At 44.6% G+C, this 20,945-nt stretch overlaps 2 protein-coding genes across 2 annotated transcripts in view; one reads left to right on the forward strand and one right to left on the reverse strand.

The window, feature by feature from the left end:
- Window positions 1–20,945, forward strand: part of LOC144486715 (uncharacterized) — a 42,750-nt gene that overhangs the window by 14,808 nt on the left and 6,997 nt on the right. The window lies entirely within an intron of this gene.
- On the reverse strand, window positions 900–17,942 carry LOC144486709 (uncharacterized; the record flags this gene model as incomplete). The annotated part of the gene is made up of 3 exons (XM_078204718.1): window positions 900–1,973; window positions 16,843–17,102; window positions 17,593–17,942. Coding segments are annotated over 3 exons (1,485 nt in total), but the record flags the coding sequence as incomplete, so codon positions are not given.

The following is a 20,945-nucleotide window of genomic DNA, read 5'->3' on the forward strand; positions in this document are numbered from 1 at the left end:
ATTCAGCAGCTTGAGTCCGTGCCAAGTCTCTGTCGGGGAATCCACTCAGTGCCATTTTTCCTCGATATCCCTGTTCCCCAGTACGTTTCATTCCTTCAAGTGCCCGACCAATTTTATTTTGAAATCACTGGTCGTCTCCACTTCCACCACTCTCATCGTCAGCGAGTTCCAGAACATGATTGCTTGCTCCCTAAGTCAAGTTCTTCCGCACCCACCTGTATCTCTAATCATGTAATAGAGTTCTGAATATTGCATACATTTTTAGTTCACTAAATATGCAAATTTTTTATATGCTTAGACACGAGCCTGTGTGAAGATTTCAGGAATATGTGTCCTGTACATGAAACAGTCAGCACGGATCTGTCGATTAGGATGAATCAGCACCCTCAGGACAATGTCTATTTCAGGTCCAGCAAAGTGAGAATGGAGGGAGAGTGTTTGGGATGGAGATTTACAAATTTTCAAGAATGAGACGAAAGAATGTTCCACAGAAACGAGAATTGTCTGTTCTGAGTTTTTATCCTGTACTGACAGCAATGATTTTTGTGAATTTCTTTCACAGTCTATTAGAAGGGGAGAATTTACAGACACAAATCTCTGACGTTAGAATCTGACAGAGTCACACAATTATTCAGGATCTGAATACCATCGGCATTTGAAACTAGAATGGGAAATGTTTGTCTGTTCCTTCAAAGTGTTTAAACATCAGTGTGACTGGAAAATCACTGAGACACATCCACTCGAGTGAGAGTATTCCAGTGAACTGACTGTGGAAAGAGCTTTAACCAGTTACACAGTCTGGAAAAGATCGAAGGATTCACAGTGAGGAGAGTGGCCATGTATGTGTTACCTGTTATTATGTTTGAGATATTAAAAAGAGTCAACACAATGTGTGAGTTTGACGCAAAGCTGATTTATTTGACTTTTAGTGAGAATATTAGCCCCTAAAGTGGCTGGGGTTTATTACCAGTGTAAACGGACCCTAATGAAGATGGTTCAATCCTGAATGTGAAGAACAGCAACATCCAATCACTGTCGTTACTTGTGAACTCACTGGAGTCTCAGCAGGTGGATGAAGTCGTACATTCCTTCCCACACTCAGAGCAGGTGAATGGTCTTTCCCCAGTGTGAATTCGTTGGTGTACAGAGAGTTGAGAAGATCACACAAGATCGCACCAGTCCCACAGTGAGAGCACCTGAATCAGTGTGAACACGTTGATGTCGCGTCAGTTCCCCAGAACGTTTATAGCACTTCTCACAGTCTGGGCATTTAAAAGGTCTCTCGTCAGTGTGAACTCGCTGGTGTGCAGTTAGTTGAGTTGATTGTCTGAACCCAGTCCCACAGTGAGAGCATCTGAAAGGTCTCTCGTCAGTGTGAACACGTTGATGGGACATCAGTTTCTCAGAGGTTTTGTAGCATTTCTCACAGTTTGGACATTTAAAAGGTTTCTTGTCTGTGTGAACTCGCTGGTGTGTCAGCAGGATCGATGAGGTAGTGAATCCCTTCCCACATTCAGAGCAGATAAATGGCCTCTCCCCAGTGTGAACTCGCTGGTGTTTCAGCAGGTCAGATGACTGAATGAATCCCTTCCCACAGTCGGAGCAGGTGAACGGCCTCTCCCCAGAGTGAACTCGCTGGTGAACAGTGAGGTCAGACGATCGTCTGAACCCAGTCCCACAGTGAGAGCACCTGAATGGCCTCTCCTCAGTGTGAACACGTTGATGGCGCATCAGTTCCCCAGAACTTTTATAGCACTTCCCACAGTCTGGACATTTGAAAGGTCTCTCGTCAGTGTGAACTCGCTGGTGACTCAGCAGGTGGGCTGAAATAGTGAATCCCTTCCCACACTCGGAGCAGGTGAATGGTCTCTCGCTGGAGTGAACTCGCTGGTGTGTGAACAGAGAGGATGACTGAGTGAATCCCTTCCCACATGTGGGGCAGGTGAATGGCCTCTCCCCAGTGTGACTGCGCCAATGCATTTCCAGCTTCGACGGGGAAATGAATCCCTTCCCACAGTCCCCACATTTCCACAGTTTCTCCTCAGTGTGACTGCGATTGTGTCTCCACAGGTCAGATGATTGTCTGAAGCCGTGTCCACACACACAACACGTGTACGGATTCTTCCCACTGTGAAATGTGCTTTTTCCTTCCATGTTCCAAATCTGATGATATCAAAGTTACGATAAATTGAGCCACTCCGTCAGCTTCCCAACGGCAAACTCTCCCCTTCTAACACCCTGTAAAACTGATTTAAAACAGGAGACACGGAGTGAGAAAGAGAGAGCCCACAGAAACACACAGGCAGCTTGTCAAACTCTCCCCTTCTAACACCCTGTAAAACTGATTTAAAACAGGAGACACGGAGTGAGAGAGAGAGAGCCCACAGAAACACACAGGCAGCTTGTCAAACTCTCCCCTTCTAACACCCTGTAAAACTGATTGAAAACAGGAGACACAGAGTGAGAGAGAGAGAGCCCACACAAACACACAGGCAGCTTGTCAAACTCTCCCATTCTAACACCCTGTAAAACTGATTTAAAACAGGAGACACGGAGTGAGAGAGAGAGAGCCCACAGAAACACACAGGCAGCTTGTCAAACTCTCCCCTTCTAACACCCTGTAAAACTGATTTAAAACAGGAGACACGGAGTGAGAGAGAGAGAGCCCACAGAAACACACAGGCAGCTTGTCAAACTCTCCCCTTCTAACACCCTGTAAAACTGATTTAAAACAGGAGACACGGAGTGAGAGAGAGAGAGCCCACAGAAACACACAGGTAGCTTGTCAAACTCTCCCCTTCTAACACCCTGTAAAACTGATTTAAAACAGGAGACTCGGAGTGAGAGAGAGAGAGCCCACACAAACACACAGGCAGCTTGTCAAACTGATCTGAATGAATCTGGGAATTTGTGGGGCCGGCGCTGAGAAACATTGACCATGAAAACTGCCGGATTGTCACAAAAACCCAACTGGCCTCAATGGGAGGAGAGAGAAGGAGGTGAAGGAGAGGGATTTTGTATTTCTACAAGACATATTAAGAGAGTAATTAGCAAAGCAAATTTGACCCCGAGCTTCATAAAGTGTGATATTGGTCTATAAACAGGGAAGTTATTCTGAATATTTATAAAGCTCTGGTCACCGCTCTTCAGGAAGGATATAAAGATCCTTGAGAAGGTGCAGAGGAGATTTACCAGAATGGTTCCAGTAAAGGAGGTTGAGGGGAGATTTGATTCAGGTACACAAGATTCTGACAGGTTTCGATCAGGTGGATAAAGAAAATCTGTTTCCATTTGCTGATCATACAAGGGCCAGGGGGACAGATTTAAGGTTTTGGGTAAAACCTTGATTGAACATAAGAACATAAGAAATAGGAGCAGGAGTAGGCCATCTCGCCCCTCGAGCCTGCCCCGCCATTCAATAAGATCATGGCTGATCTGACGTGGATCAGTACCACTTACCCGCCTGATCCCCATAACCCTTAATTCCCTTACCGATCAGGAATCCATCCATCCGCGCTTTAAACATATTCAGCGAGGTAGCCTCCACCACCTCAGTGGGCAGAGAATTCCAGAGATTCACCACCCTCTGGGAGAAGAAGTTCCTCCTCAACTCTGTCTTAAACCGACCCCCCTTTATTTTGAGGCTGTGTCCTCTAGTTTTAACTTCCTTACTAAGTGGAAAGAATCTCTCCGCCTCCACCCTATCCAGCCCCCGCATTATCTTATAAGTCTCCATAAGATCCCCCCTCATCCTTCTAAACTCCAACGAGTACAAACCCAATCTCCTCAGCCTCTCCTCATAATCCAAACCCCTCATCTCCGGTATCAACCTGGTGAACCTTCTCTGCACTCCCTCCAATGCCAATATATCCTTCCTCATATAAGGGGACCAATACTGCACACAGTATTCCAGCTGCGGCCTCACCAATGCCCTGTACAGGTGCATCAAGACATCCCTGCTTTTATATTCTATCCCCCTCGCAATATAGGCCAACATCCCATTTGCCTTCTTGATCACCTGTTGTACCTGCAGACTGGGCTTTTGCGTCTCATGCACAAGCACCCCCAGGTCCCTTTGCACGGTAGCATGTTTTAATTTGTATCCATTGAGATAGTAATCCCATTTGTTATTATTTCCTCCAAAGTGTATAACCTCGCATTTATCAACGTTATACTCCATTTGCCATATCCTCGCCCACTCACTCAGCCTGTCCAAATCTCTCTGCAGATCTTCTCCGTCCTCCACACGATTCACTTTTCCACTTATCTTTGTGTCGTCTGCAAACTTTGTTACCCTACACTCCGTCCCCTCCTCCAGATCATCTATATAAATGGTAAATAGTTGCGGCCCGAGTACCGATCCCTGCGGCACGCCACTAGTTACCTTCCTCCAACCGGAAAAACACCCATTTATTCCGACTCTTTGCTTCCTGTCGGATAGCCAGTCCCCAATCCACTTTAACACACTATCCCCAACTCCGTGTGCCCTAATCGTCTTCAGCAGCCTTTTATGGGGCACCCTATCAAACGCCTTTTGGAAATCCAAAAACACCGCATCCACCGGTTCTCCTCCATCAACCGCCCTAGTCACATCTTCATAAAAATCCAACATGTTCGTCAAGCACGACTTTCCCCTCATGAATCCATGCTGCGTCTGATTGATCGAACCATTTCTATCCAGATGCCCTGCTATCTCCTCTTTAATAATGGATTCCAGCATTTTCCCTACTACAGACGTTAAGCTGACCGGCCTATAGTTACCCGCCTTTTGTCTCCTTCCTTTTTTAAACAGCGGCGTAACATTAGCCGTTTTCCAATCAACCGGCACTACCCCAGAATGCAACGAGTTTTGATAAATAATCACTAACGCATCCACTATTACCTCTGACATTTCTTTCAATACCTTGGGATGCATTCCATCCGGACCCGGGGACTTGTCTACCCAGCACTGCCTCTCTGGTAACATTAATTGTATTAAGTATTTCTCCTGCTGCCAACCCTCTATCGTTAATATTTGGCAAACTATTTGTGTCCTCCACCGTGAAGACCGACACAAAAAATTTATTTAAAGACTCAGCCATATCCTCATTTCCCACTATTAACTCCCCCCTCTCGTCCTCCAAGGGTCCAACATTCACTCTACCATTCACCATACAAGATCCTGAGGGGACTTGACAGGGTGGATGTGGAAAGGACATTTCCTCTTGTGGGAGAATTTTAAACTCGGCACCACAAACTAAGGGGTCACCCGTCTAAATTAGAGATGAGGATTTTTTTTCTCAAAGGATTGTGAGACTTTGGAATATTCTTCCTGCAAAGGTGGTTGAGGCAGAGTCCTGAATATCTTACAGCAGAGGTGGATAGGTTCTTGATAAGCAAGGAGGTGGAAGGTTATCGGGAGTAGGCAGGAACGTGAAGTTGAGATTAAAATGAGATCAGCCACAATCTTACTGAATGGGAGAGCGGGGCCGAGTGGCCGACTGCTGCTCCTAATTTGTATGTAAACAGTTGTTTCTGTCGTGTTATCACGTTCGCTTCACACGCGAAATGTGCCCGGTTCGAAATCGGGCCGAAACACTGTTGGATCTTTCTCATTAAACATGAGCAAAGTCTACATGATTGCTCAACATTTTGCGAATCTCAATGTTACATCAACTCAAATGCTTCTTTACAGTAAATGGCAGAACCCTTAAGGGTATTGATAGGCAGAGGGATCTGGGTGTACAGGCACACAGGTTACTGAAAGTGGCAACGCAGGTGGAGAAGGTAGTCAAGAAGGCAAATAGCGTGCTTGTCTTCATCGGCTGGGGCATTGAGATTAAAAATTGGCAAGTAATATTGCAGCTATATAGAACCTTGGTTAGGCCACACTTGGAATATAGTGTTAAATTCTGGTCGCCACACTACCAGAAGGATGTGGAGGCTTTGGAGAAGGTACAGAAAAGATTTATCAGGATGTTGCCTGGTATGGAGGGCATTAGCTATGAGGAGGGGTTGAAGAAACTTGGTTTATTCTCACTGGAACGACGGAGGTTGAGGGATGACCCGATACAAGTCTACAAGATTATGAGGGGCATGGATAGAGTGGATAATCAGAAGCTTTTTCCCAGGGTGGAAGAGTCAATTATTAGGGGTCACAGGTTTAGGTGCGAGGGGCAAGTTTTAAAGGAAATGTACGAGGCAAGTTTTTTTACACAGAGGGTGGTGGGTGCTTGGAACTCACTGCCGGGTGAGGTAGTGGAAGCAGATCTGATAGTGACTTTTAAGGGGTGTCTTGACAAATACATGAATAGGATGGGAATAGCGGGATATGGTCCCTGGAAGGGTAGGGGGTTTTAGTTCAGTCAGGCAGCAAGGTGATGCAGGCTTGGAGGGCCAAAGGGCCTGTTCCTGCACTATAATTTTCTTTGTTCTTTGTTTTGTTCTTTAGTACAGGAGATGTGAGGAAGAGTGTTTTTAGACAGTGAGTGCGAATGACCCAAAACTTGCTGCCCATGATTGGGGTGGAAATGGACATGATGAATAATTTCAAAAGGAAATTGGATAGACATTGGAGGAAAAGAAATCTGCAAAGATATGAGGATAGAGCAGGGGAATGGGACTGGATTGCTCTAGGCAGATGACATGGACTCAATGGGCCAAATGGCCTCCTCTGTGCTATAATGACTTCCTGTAATCTCACCTTGTGATTTAACCTGGGGAGTTCAAATATCACTCAGGCAAATCTGTGCTACACTCCCTCCAAAGCCATTCTGTCCTTCCTAAGGTATGTTGCTCAGAACCAAGCACAGTTCTCCAGGATTTGTGAATCTCAGGGCTTTTCCAGTCACACTGAGACCTGAAATCTTCTCTCTCAGACAGAATCGACAAACCTGTTACCTTCCACATTCAGAAGCTGCTGATATCCAGGTCCTGATTTTTTCGAGTGACTCCGTCAGATCACGATGTGATGTTTGATTTGTGTTTCGCGTCTGTCAAGTCTCCACTTCCAGCACCCTGTAAATTTACAGAAACCATCACTGTCTGTCCAGGATAGAAATTCACAACATTCTCTACTCCATAATCGCCAACTGTGATTAAATGTATTCCTGGAGGTTTTATCACATCTTTTATGTTGCCCCCATCCTCCAACCTCATTCCACACTGCCTTCCTAGGCCAATTGGAAAGCAAAAAGACTCATCACGTTACAGGACGATTGATGGTCAACCAAACAACTTTTATCTTTTGTCAATATTTTAATACCCAGTGAAGAGAAATATTCAAACGAAATTACAAAAAAGTATATTTTTTAATGTCCAGACAATTTTCCAGAGATGCAGGTTTGAATCCCACAGTTCAAAGATGTGTAGATTAGGTGGATTAGCTATGCTAAATGTACAGGGTTACAGGGATAGGGCTGGATGGTGGGCCAAATGGCTTCCTTCTGCACTGTGGGGATTCTATGATCCTATGGTACGGTGAATTTTGAATATAATTAAAATCTGGAACTAAAAGCCTACTGATAACCATGAAACCATTGTTCGTTGTTGTAAAAACCCATCTAGTTCACTAATGTCTTTGAGGGAAGGTAATCTGCTCTCCTTACCTGGTCTGGCTTATATGTGACTCCAGATCCACAGCAATGTGGTTGACTCTTAAAACGTCCTCTGAAACTTAGTTCAAGGACAAATAGGAATGGGTGATGAATGCTGGCCCAGCCAGGGACACCCACAGTGTGAATGAATTAGGAAAAATATCTGCCATCCTTACCCGGTCTGGTCTAACTATATATCAAGAGCAATGTGGTTGACTCTTAAAATGCCCTGAGATGGCCAAGCAAACCACTCAGTTCAAGGACAATTAGGGATAGACAATAAATGCTGGCCTAGTCAGCAATTTCCACATTCCCTGGACAAATAAAAAATTCCTGGAGACTTCAGTCCAATCCGGGAGAGTTGGTAACTGGTCCAGGCTCATAGCGCATGCGCCCTGCTGCACATTGTTCCTGTAAAGATGGCGGCCGCTAACCCGGGCCTGGAGTCGCTCAGCTCCGACTCTATTCGGTACCGATTGAAGCGATACCGGGAACATGTTATCTGAATTAAGGCATCCACTAGGTATTTATGAAGCCTCCCAGCCCACTCCGCTGCTTCTGTCCCTCCCCGGTCACCCAGCGGCTCCATTACTGAACCTCACTCCATTGTTTCTTTCCGGCTCCTCGCAGCTCCAGTCACAGTCCGGACTGCGCATGCTCCGGTCAGAGCCAGGTCCTGCGCTTGCGCAATAATTGCAGTAATGTGGATAGGGCACAGTCTCACCCGCAGAGAATGTTGGGTAATCACCTCACCATTCAAACCCATATTGTTCAATAGAAAATACGATTTGCGATCTGATTATGATTGGTACCATTGGGCCAAGGTTCAAATGTGTTACTTCAATTCATTTGGCAACTAAGCAGCATAGGCCTTCCAGCACATTTCTGTCCTGGGTGTGATTGACAACATAACAATCACCTGCATTTAGATGTGAACTCGCTGGGGTGAACAAGTGATTTGTGCCCTCTTGGACAGAACAGTTAAACTATCCCTCGCCAATAAGAGGGGTAGTTAAAATGCTTTGAGCTTTTAAAGTTATAGATTGTTAACCACTGAGGAAATCCCTTTGCGAACGTTAAGTGTTTGAGTGGTCTTCCTCTGGTGTAATTGTGCTGTTCTATCGGTAAATGGGATGACTGAGTCAATTTTCACATTCAGCTGGGAAATAATTTGTTGATGGTGGGATTTAATCCAAAGGTTTACAGCTTGGACGGGAATCTCAAAAATTGGGCAAAAAATGCTGGTCTTGCCAGCAATGCCCACACCCCACGAATTATTATTATTTTTAAACAGTTCCTTTTGAAGTGCTCTCCATCTCCCTGTCTCCTTCTTCCTCAAAGCATCAAACTTAAGGGAAAAGCATATAGCTACACAGAGGTGAGTGACAGGTCAGATGATTGGCTGGAATATAAAGAACAGTAGAGAATTACTAAAAGGTTAATTGGAAGAAAAATATTAGAGTATGAGAGGAAGTTAGCTGTTAAAGTAAAAATGAATAGCAAGAGTTTCTAGAGGTATTCGAAAAGGAAAAGAGGAATAAGGTGAGTGTTGGCTCTCTGGAGAATGAGAATGGGGAGTAATAATAGATAATAAATGGCCAATGAAATAAACAAATCTTTCATAGAAATCATAGAAACCCTACAGTACAGAAAGAGGCCATTCGGCCCATCGAGTCTGCACCGACCACAATCCCACCCAGGCCCTACCCCCATATCCCTGTTTCTGTCTTCACTATAGAAAATACAAAACCAGCCAGTCCTCGCTGTAAATCAGGAGGTGGAAGGGGGAGAGGAACTAGGAGAAATTACAATGACGTGGGAAGCTGTACTGAGCAAACTGATGGAGCTGCGGCTGACAAGTCTCTGGGTCACGATGGAATTCATCCTAGCATCTTAAGAAGGTGGTTAATGAGATAGTGACAGTAGATTTGTTGGTGTTAATTTTCCAAAGTTCCCTAGATTCTGGAGAGGTTCCATCAGACTGGAAAGTAGCAAATATAAGCCCTCCAATTCAAGAACGGATGGTGGCATAAGACAGGAAATCTAGGCCAGTTCGTTAGACATTTGTTGTGGGGAAGATGTTAGAATCAATCATTAAGAACCTAAGAACATAAGAAATAGGAGCAGGAGTAGGCCATCTAGCCCCTCGAGCCTGCCCCGCCATTCAATAAGATCATGGCTGATCTGAAGTGGATCAGTTCCACTTACCCCCCTGATCCCCATAACCCTTAATTCCCTTACCGATCAGGAATTCACACAGGTGAGAGGCCATTTCAATGTTCTGACTGTAAGAAGAGCTTTAAAACCAGGACAAATTTGAGAAAACACCAGCGAGTCCATTCTGGGGAGAAGCCGTTCACCTGCCCTGTGTGTGGCAAAGGATTCAATCGTCCATCCAGCCGTCTGTCACACCAGAGAGTTCACATGTGATTACCGAGGTTGGATTCTGCTGTTATTGCACCCAGGACTGAACCATGTTCATTCTGACAGTTCAGGTTTATTTCAGTTGATATTAAACTCCAGTCCAGTTAAAGAGATGAATAGAATGAATATGATTGCGTTAAATACAGTGTATGTGTCCTTGATTTTTCCATGATAAGAGGAGACTGACTGATGTCCTGTTATCGACTGTCCCATTGTTGGGTATTTTCTCCTTTGTTAATGGAAAACTTGTATTAATATAGCGCCTTTTGCAACTTCAGGGTGTCCCGAAGTGCTTTACAGCCAATGAAGTTCTTTTGAAGTGGAGTGCCTGCTGTAATGTCGGAAATGTAGCAGCCAGATTGTATACAACAGGCTCCAACAAACACAACTAAGATGCTGGAAACACTCAGCAGGTCAGGCAAACATCTGTGGGGAGAGAGAGAGAGAAATTTCAAAACAGAACTATGATTCTGACCAGATAGTCTGAGTGCTGATCACTGAGGGCTACGTATTGAGCAGTTCACCCGAAAGAACTTCCCTCTTCAAAATATCATAATGGGAACTTTTACCTCCTGCAGGAGCAGATGGGTTATAATTGAAGGTTTCCTCTGAAGGACAGCAGAGTATTCCCTCAGGAATGCACCAAAATACCAGCTGCATTTTATGATCAGGTTTTTGGAGGTGAAGTTGAATCCACATCCTCCTGACTCAGAATGGGAATGTAACACTAACACCTCATCATTAACCTCTGGATTATTTCAGCTCTCACATCTTTGGTTGGTCTCCTGAACACATTAACCCACTGGGCTCTTTGACAAAGCTAAGTGGATTCTTTGAGTTTTTATTAAGCAAATGGTGATGGTTTCCACGGTCACTTTGGTGGTGATATCACAGCAAGAGACCGAGAATTGTTTTAATGAATTCAAGAACTGACATCAAACGTCACAACATGGTGACAATTTGAATTAAAGGCTTTGCTTTTCAAAGACTGAGTCTTAACCATTCAGGCCACTTGTTGTCTTTCAAGGTAAAGTGCTTGAGATCAGGAGACATGGAAGTTACCTCCAAAATGATTGCAAACACTTCTCACTCTGATACAAAAGCACAATTTTAAAACCAACAAATCTGGGCATAATTGTGATTGAAATTGATGAAATAAAGTGAAGGGGAGGAGATAGTATCGTGGTATTATAGCTAGACTATTAATCCAGACACTCAGCTAATGCTCTGGGGACCCGGGTTCGAATCCCGCCACTGCAGGTGGTGGAATTTGAATTCAATATAAAAAAATCAGGAATTAAGAGTCTGCTGATGATTGTGAAACCATTGTCGATTGTCAGAAAAACCCATGTGGTTCACTAATGTCCTTTAGGGAAGGAAATCTGCCATCATTACCTGGTCTGGCCTACATGTGACTCCAGAGCCACAGCAACTGCTCTCGGGCAACTAGGGATGGACAATAAATGCTGGCCATCCAGCGACACCCGTGTCCCACCAATAAATAAAAACAAGTTGCTATTTCACACATCCAAAGGGAGATTTCACTGAAGTTTGGGGGATTGTCAAATTTTCAAAACACAAACTGGCAACAAACAAGCTTGGATATTGGAAAAAAAGGTTTCCATTGGGGAAATAAATTGCAGATTAAGGAAACCTGTCATAACACTGGGAGTCCAAAGATGTGCGGGTTAGGTTGATTGGCCATGCTAAAATTGCCCCTTCGTGTCCTGGAATGCGTAGATTAGAGGGATTAGCGGGTAAAATATGTAGGGATATGGGAGCAGGGCCTGGGTGGGATTGTGGTCGGTGCAGACTCGATGGGCCGAATGGCCTCTTTCTGTGCTGTAGGGTTTCTATGATTCTATGAGTTGAATTTGAGCTAATATTGAAATTTACAAAAAAAGTGGGTGACTTTTATATAAAACTATCTAAAATAACAAACAAATTGTGTTGCCACCTGGAATCAAATTGGCATGTTTGATTCCTGTTTTAAAGATATTACGAGAGTTGGACAGAAAAGTTTCTCCAGGCCACATGAATGAGATGGGATGGTAACTAATGGGATGTTCAAATGAGAGCAAGTGATTGAGGGTGAGAAATAGAGTGACGGGAAAATAACACACCACTGATTGGGAATTGAAATAACCCAATGTGGGTGCTGTTCAATGGAATATGGCAATGAGGTATTGATGTATATTTTAGTAAAGGGAAAGTCTAGATGCGACTAATAAAATGATGGCTCTCTTGGGGATGTTTATATCCTTGTGCATGAACTTTCACAGAGAATTGCATTTGATAAACTGGCCACTGCCAAAGATGTTGAAGAATGCATGGGAAGACAAGCAAAGATCCTTACAGACATCTAGTGTGACTAGGTAGTAAGTTTCAGAAGAAATTATTCATATTCAGACCAGTTACATTTTATGTTTACTTAAGTAAACTTTACTTTTGGGGTGGTACGGTGGCACAGTGGTTATCATTGCTGCCTCATAGCGCCAGGGATCCATGTTCGATTCTGGCCTTGGGTGACTGTGTAGAGTTTGCACATTCTCCCCGTGTCTGTGTGGGTTTGCGGTTTCCTCCCACAATCCAAAGATGTGCGGGTTAGGTTGATTGGCTATGCTAAATTGCCCCTTAGTGTCAGGGGGATTAGCAGAGTAAATATGTGGAGTTACAGGGATAGGGCTCAGGTGTGATTGTTGTCAGCGCAGGCTCGATGGGCCAGATGGCCTCCTTCTGCCCTGTAGGAATTCAGTGATCCTGAAAAAGACATTTAGTGTCCAGTGATTAACCATTTGTATTAATCAGTGAACTGTATTAATTAGTCACCAGTCAGAAACAAATTATCAAAAAAAAGTGAGCCTCAATTAATTATCATTGAAAACTTAATGATCTATTAATAGTTTTTCAGTTAAATGTTAGTTTCAAAATGGCTTCATTGATCTTGTTAGCTTACTTCATAGAATAGAATCATAGAAGCCCTACATGCAGGAGGCCATTCAGCCCATCGAGGTTGCACTGACAACAATCCCACCTGTGCCCTATCCCCATAGCCCTATCCCTGTAACCACAATATTAATAGTTATATTAAAAGCCTGGTATATTCTTATAATTCTGTAAGCCAGTTTTAAATTGCATACCACAATTTCTGTAAGAAGGAATGTGTGATCTGATGAGATGATTAACAACGAGTCCTTTGCGGCCTGGGTTAAACTGATTTGGAGCCGAAAGGTTACACAATGAATAGAAGGCTTGCCCAGGATCAGATAGGAGGGATGCACTGAACAGTCCCATTCTATCTCTATCTGAGACAGTTAACCAAATCATTCAAAATCACTTGAATCGATTCAATAATGAAATCAACCAACCATTGCATTCTACCCAGTTTATTCGAGTTGAGGTAAGAGCCATTGAAGGATTTAAATCTTGAGGATTCGAATTTTTAAATCCCTCGAGTTGCTGGCCAAGGACTGGAAGCCCCAAAGCACGATTCTCATCAGAATTGTTGTCAATCAAGGGGTACACAAGGAATTATGCTTTTACAGTCTGATCAACCAAGAGAAATGGTAAAAGTCTGTTCTGTATTGATAAATGTATCTTTTTCCTTCTGTATTGATAAGTATTTGCCTTTTAAATAAATTTATTTCAATTTACCATCTGAGATTCTTGTCTTACCCAGTGGTTAAGTCTTGTTCAAACTAAAACAATTGAATGAACAATTGACAAGCTCTGATGGATTGGGTTGATTGTCACTCGCCTTAAATAAATTATAAGCTGGACACCATCCAGGACAAAGCAGCCCCGCTGGCATCCCATCCACAAACATTCACCCCCTTCACCATCGATGAACAGTGGTAGCAGTGTGTACCATCCGTAAGATGCACTGCAGTAACTCATCAAGGTTCCTTAGGCAGCACCTTCCAACCCACTACCATTTAGAAGGACAAGAGCAGCAGAAACATGAGAACACCACCACCTAGAAGTTCCCCTCCAAGTCACTCACCATCCTGACTTGGAAATATATCACTATTCCTTCACTGTCGCTGGGTCAAAATCCTGCAATTCCCTCCCTAACAGCACTGTGGGGGTACCTACACCTCAGGGACTGCAGCAATTCAACAAGGTAGCTCACTATTACCTTCTAAACGGCATCTAAGGATGGACAATAAATGCTGGCCGAGCCACATCACATGAATAAAAAAAAAAGAAATTGTTAACGTGAAAAGTAATTTTTTTTAAAAATCATCAATGTGTTGACACTTACTCCACAGAGAAACTGACTTTAAAACACCCAGGACGGAACTAAAATCATTGGTTCTGGTCAACAGGAGTAAAATTGAAATAAAGGAATTGAGTTTGGACAACTGGAGACTAGGAATAAATATTCCTGAATGAGAATTATCCTCAAGATAGATACAGGTGAAGGGAGAGCTGGTGAATTTTTAAAGTCCAAGCATGATCTGTCACTTTAATGGTATGTATTTATTTGCTAATAATTTAGAATTAACGGCACTCCTGAGGATAAGGAAAATCAGAGAGTGTTGTGCGGAGTGCCAATCTCCACACAAAATGACCATCTTTGAAAAAGTTAAAAACAGGCTCCTGAGAGGGAAAAAAATACTCTGGAATTTTTTTTTAAGTGATCCACACTGCGTGGCCTCTGTCAGGCAGGAGACAACCTGGGAAGAATTTCCTAACACTTCAATTCAGAAGGAGCTGGCTCTGCCAACCATCAACAACAGAAACAATCACTCATCCTGTCGGATCAGGAAACCAGAGTAGAAATGTCAGTTACCAGGGGACATAGGTTTAAGGTAAAGGGGGGAAAGTTTAAAGGAGATGTGAGAGGCAAGTGTTTCACACAGAGGATGTAAATGCCTGGAATGCGCTACCAGAGGAGGTGGTAGACGCAGAATGTTTAATAGGCATCTTGACAGATTCATGAATAGGCAGGGAATAGAAGGGTATGGACCACATAGAGGCAAAGGGTCTTTAGTTCAGGAAGGCATCATGTGTCAGCATAGGCTAAGTGGGCCAAAGGCCTGTTCCTGTGCTGTAATGTTCTTTGCTCTCCTTTCACAGCTCGTATGTTTCTGCTGATCTATTTTGTTCATACATGATATTTAAACGGCTGCCTCTTCATAAACTACTTTAAAATTATGTCAGCGTAATCTCCCTTATCCCCCACCTCACTTTGTGGATAACCTGTGACTCCCAAAACCAAACCTTAACAGTTCCAGCTCTTGATAACTTCCAGAGTGTCTCTTTGAGCCTTGGTATTCAGGGATGGTATTAGTAACAATGGCCTTGGGAGTGTTTGATGGGGTCATATATGTATAGAAGAGGATTTATTCTGTATCTAACTCCGTGCTGTATATTTCCTGGGGATATTTGGGGAAGAGAGTGTAAGGGGAGCTTTACTCTGTATCTAACCTTGTGCTGTATCTGTCCTGGGAGTGTTTGATGGGGACAGTACAACGGGAGCTTTATTCTGCAACCCCGTGCTGTACCTATCTGGGAGTGTTTCATGGGGACAGTGTAGCGGGAGCTTTACTCTGTATCTAACCCCATGCTGTACCTGTCCTGTGAGTGTTTGATGGAAACAGTGTAGAGGGAACTTTTCTCTGTATCTTACTCCATGCTGTCCTGGGAATGTTTGATGGGGACAGTGTAAAAGGAGCTTTATTCTGTATCTAACCCCATGCTGTACGTGCCCTGGCAGTTTTGATGGAGTCAGTGTAGAAAGGGATTTAATCAGTATCTAACCCCGTGCTGTATGTTTCCTGGGATTGTTTGATGGCCCCGCAAAATGACACTGCGCATGCTTCTGATCGAATCCAGTTCTGCGCATGTTCACTGCTCTCTTGTAGCATGAATAGGGCATATTCATATCCGCACGGCATGGTGGGTAACAGCAGCGCCATTGTGACTTGAAACTGGGAATAGGAATCCCAAAAGAACAGGGAGCAGTGATTATAAAAACCAGGGAATTAACAGAAAAGTCCCAGGAAGACTGAAGTCAAAGAGACAAAAGGAACTGGAAACTGAGCAATGTACTTACTGTTCCCTGAAGTTAAAGACAAAGAGAAAGGCTCCCAGTTAAAGTCAGAGCTGACAGGTGCAGACTTGGTGAAGTTGACTCGGGAGAAGCCAGATATCTGAAGCAATCCTAAGGTTGATGATATCTTAATACAGCCTGTGAAGCAGTGATCTTCCGTTAGCATGGCTGAATGATTGTGTGGAAGCTTGATTGCACGTGGCAATCCAAGGCATGTCTTTTCGAGTGTTGAGTTTGCAAACATTTGTTTGGAAGCTGCAGTTCCAATGAAACCAGTTGGCTCACAATGTGATCATCATCTGGGGGAAATTCAATGAGAAATCCACAGAAGATGTATTTGGTGGTGTCTGCCACTTGGTATGAGAGTGTGATGTATCTGACCACAGTCAGAGCTCACAGGTGCAGACTTGGTGAAGTCTATCCAAGCTTTGTAAAAAAAGGAAACAAGTAGCCAGAGTAAATCTTGGTCCCTTAGCCAGAGGAAGCTCACTTCAAAAGCAACTAACTTGTGTGAAGAAATATTAAAAACATTTGCCACATTTTGTTTCACACAAAACGGATTTAGTTTAATTTTATCCAGAACAGTAACACCTATTTCCGAGCTGCAGTTTATGAACACCAGCAGAATGGAACCCCAATGAATGTTGTTCTGGGTGTGATTAACAGCAAACTTTAACTCCTGCCTTCACTTATGAATTCGCTGATGCGTCAGCAGGTTGGATTTCCGAGTAAATCCCTTCCCACACTTGGAGCAGGTGAATGGTTTCTCCCCAGTGTGAACTCGCTGGTGTTCAATTAGTATCGACGATCGACTGAACCCAGTCCCACATTGAGAGCACATGAATGGCCTCTCGTCAGTGTGAACACGTTGGTGGGACCTCAGATCTCCAGATCGTTTGTAGCACTTCCCACAGTCTGGGCATTTGAAAGGTCTCTCCTCAGTGTGAACCCGCTGGTGAGCCATGAGTTGGGAGGACTGAGTGAATCCCTTCCCACAATTGGAGCAGGTGAACGGTCTCTCCCCAGTGTGAATTCGCTGGTGTTCAGTGAGATGGGATGATTGCCTGAATCCAATTGCACAGTGAGAGCACCTGAACGGTCTCTTGTCAGTGTGAACATGCTGATGGGATTTCAGTTCTCCAGAACTTTTATAGTAATTCCCACAGTCTGGGCACTTGAAAGGTCTCTCTCCAGAGTGAACCCGCTGGTGCACCATGAGTTGGGATGACCGACTAAATCCCTTCCCACACTCCGTGCAGGTGAATGGCCTTTTCCCAGTGTGAATTCGCTGGTGTACAGTGAGTTGAGATGATTGCCTGAACCCAGTCCCGCAGTGAGAGCACCTGAACGGTCTCTCCTCAGTGTGAACGCGTTGGTGGTACGTCAGTTCCCAGGAGCTTTTATAGCCCTTTCCACATTCTGAACAGTAAAAAGGTCGTTCCTCAGTGTGAACTTGCTGATGGCGTGTCAGTTCCCGGGAACTTTTAAAGCACTTCCCACATGCTGGACATTTAAAAGGTCTCTTGTCAGTGTGATAGCAGGTTGCTTGTGTGAATGAATCCCTTCCCACACTGGGAGCAGGTGAATGGCCTCTCCCCGGTGTGAACTCTCTGGTGTACCAGCAGATTGGATGACTGAGTGAATCCCTTCCCACATTTGGAGCAGGTGAATGGTCTCTCTCCAGTGTGAACTTGCCGGTGTCTCAGCAGGTTGAACGACTGAGTGAATCCTTTCCCACACACAGAGCAGGTGAACGGCCTCTCCCCAGCATGAACTCGCTGGTGAATTTCCAGTTCAGATGGGGAATAGAATCCTTCCTCGCAGTCCCCACATTTCAACGGCTTCTCTTCAGTGTGACGGCACTTGTGGTTCGTGGGGTCAGATGATTCATACACAGAACACGCGTACAGATTCTCCCCACTGCAATCGATGCTTTTTTCTTCCATGTTCAAAATCCAATCATGATACAATGGTCACAATAAATTGGGCGACTCCATCAGATCCTGATGTGATGTTCGCTTTGTGTTTCCCGACTGAAAATCCTCCTCTTCTAAAACCCTGTGAAACTGATTTAAATGGAAAAAAGGCAGTGAGCGCGAACCCACAGAAACACAAAGGCAGGTTGTGAAATTGAGCTGAATGAATCTGGTCATTTGTGGGGCCGGCACTGGGAAAAAGTTACCATGGAAACTGCCGGATTGTCATTGGGCGGCACGGGGGCACAGTGATCAGCTCTGCTGCCTCACAGCGCCAGGGACCCGTGTTTGATTCCCAGCTTGGGTCACTGTCTGTGTGGAGTTTGTACGCTCTCCCTGTGTCTGCGTGGGTTTCCTCCGGGTGCTCTGGTTTCCTCCCACAGTCCGAAAGACATGCTGCTTAGTTGCATTGACCCGAACAGGTGCTGGATTGTGGCAACTAGGGGAATTTCACAGCAACTTCATTGATGTGTTAATGTAAGCCTACTTGTGACTAATAAATTTTTAACTTTAAAAAAACCCACCTGATTCACTAATGTCCTTCAGGGAAGGAAACCTGCTCCCTGGTCAGGGGCGACACAAGACTCTGGACAATCTGGGAGAAGAGATCGAGGGGGAAGAGGCAGAGAGACAGAAGTAGGAGAGGGTGAGACAGAATTGGGCAGCACAGGAAAAAAGGAATTTCAAATATTTCAAACTCCCACAACCTCCACCACCTCGATGGAGCAATGAAGCAGGCGTATGGGAACACCATCATCTCCAAGTTCCTTTTCAACTCACACACCATCCTGACGTGTCTGACATCCAGTACTGGATGAACAGAAACTTCCTCCAATTGAATATTAAGAACAAAGCCGTTGTCTTCAGTCCTCACAACAGACTCCACTCTCTCTCCCTGGCAACTGTCTGAGGCTGAACCAGACTTCTCACAACCTCAGTGTCCTGGCTCATCCCAAACTGAGCTTCCAGCCACATATCCTCACCATCACCCAGAATGTCTATTTCCACCTCAGTAACATCGCCCGAGTCTCAAATCATCTTGTTCAGAAACTCTCATCCATTCCTTTGTTACCTCTGGACTTAACTATCCCAGAGCACTCTTTGCTGGCCTCCCGCATTCAGCCTCCCTGCAATCCTGAGGTCATCCAAAACTCTGCTGTCTGTGTAATTATTCAAGACTTGTTCACCCATCACCCCTGTGCTCACTGACCTATAAAGGTTCCTGTTTAAGAACCACTAACATTTTAAAACTCCCGTTCTTGTTTCCAAATTTCTCCATGACTGCGACCACTCCTCTCTCTGTAATATCCTTCAGTCACACAATTCTCCATCATCGATGCTCTCCCCTAATTCCAGCCTCTCTTCAGTGTGAACATATTGATGGGATGTCAGTTCCTGGGAACTTTTATAGCACTTCCCACAGTCTGGGCATTTAAAAGGTCTCTCGTCAGTGTGAACTCGCTGTTGTGTCATGGGTAATGATGACTGAGTGAATTGTTTCCCACATACAGAGCAGGTGAATGGCCTCTCCCCCAGGTGAAGCTGCTGGTGTTTCAACAGGTTGTTTGACTTATTGAATCACAACCCACACTCAGAGCCAGTTCACAGCCTCTCCCTTGTGTGACTGCGTTGCTGAGTTTCCAGTTTAGACGGTAACTGAAGGCCTTCTCACAGTCCTCATGTTTCCACAGTTTTCCCCGGTGTGATAGTGTCTCGACAGGTTAGATGATTGGTTGAAGCCTCATCCACACATAGAACATGTGTACGGTTTTTCCCCACTGTGAACAGTGCTTTTTCCTTCAATGTTCAAAATCCCATAATTTGGACAACTCCATCTGATGTGAATGTTTGGTTTGAGTTTCCTGACTACATATCCTCCTCTTTCAATACCTCATGAAATTAATTTAAAACAGAGAAAAGGGAGTGAGAGAGTGCCCACAAAAACACAAAGGCAGGTTATGAAATTGAGCTGAATGAATCTGGTAATCTGTGGGGTCGACACGAGGAAAAAGTGACCATGGAAGCTCCTGGATTGTCACAAAAACCCAACTGGTTCACTAATGTCCTTTAGGGAAGGGAACTTACCACCCAGTCTGGGCCTACACAAGACTCTGGCCTCTATGGGAGGGGAGAGAGGTGAAAGAGGCAGGAACAAAGGAGGTGATTTTCTACTTTGAATTCTAAAACTTTGACAAAATTCTCCAAACCTTCAACTTCCACACCAAGGAGGACCAGGTGTATGCGAACAGCATAATCTCCAAATTCCCCTCCAACTCGCACACTGTCCTGCCCTGTCCGATATCCAGTACTGAATGAACAGCAATGTGCTCCATTTAACTACTGGGAAGAAGAAAACCATTGTTTCTCTTCAGTCCCCGCTACAAACTCCACTCCCAAACTACTGACTCCATCCTTTTCCCTGACAACTGTCTGAGACTGAACCGGACTGTTCCCAGCCTCAATAACAGCTTTCACTCTAAACTGAGCTCCTGACCTCATATCTGAATAATCACCAAGACTGCCAATTTCCATCTCAGTACAAAGATCAAAGAACAAAGAACATTACAACACAGGGACAGGCCCTTCGGCCCTCCAAGCCTGCACCAACCATGCTGCCCGACTGAACTAAAACCCCCTACCCTTCTGGGGACCATATCCCTCTATTCCCATCCTATTCATGTACTTGTCAAGATGCCCCTTAAAAGTCACTACCGCTTCCACTACCTCCCCTGGCAACGAGTTCCAGGCACCCACTACTCTCTGTGTAAAAAGTCTGCCTCGTACATCTCCCTTAAACCTCGCCCCTCGCACCTTAAACCTATGCCCCCCAGTAATTGACTCTTCCATCCTGGGAAAAAGCTTCTGACTATCCACTCTGTCCATGCTTCTCATAATCTTGTGGACTTCTATCAG

This window comes from Mustelus asterias, unplaced genomic scaffold (assembly GCF_964213995.1).
Source record: "Mustelus asterias unplaced genomic scaffold, sMusAst1.hap1.1 HAP1_SCAFFOLD_433, whole genome shotgun sequence".
In the NCBI taxonomy this organism is placed as follows: domain Eukaryota; kingdom Metazoa; phylum Chordata; class Chondrichthyes; order Carcharhiniformes; family Triakidae; genus Mustelus; species Mustelus asterias.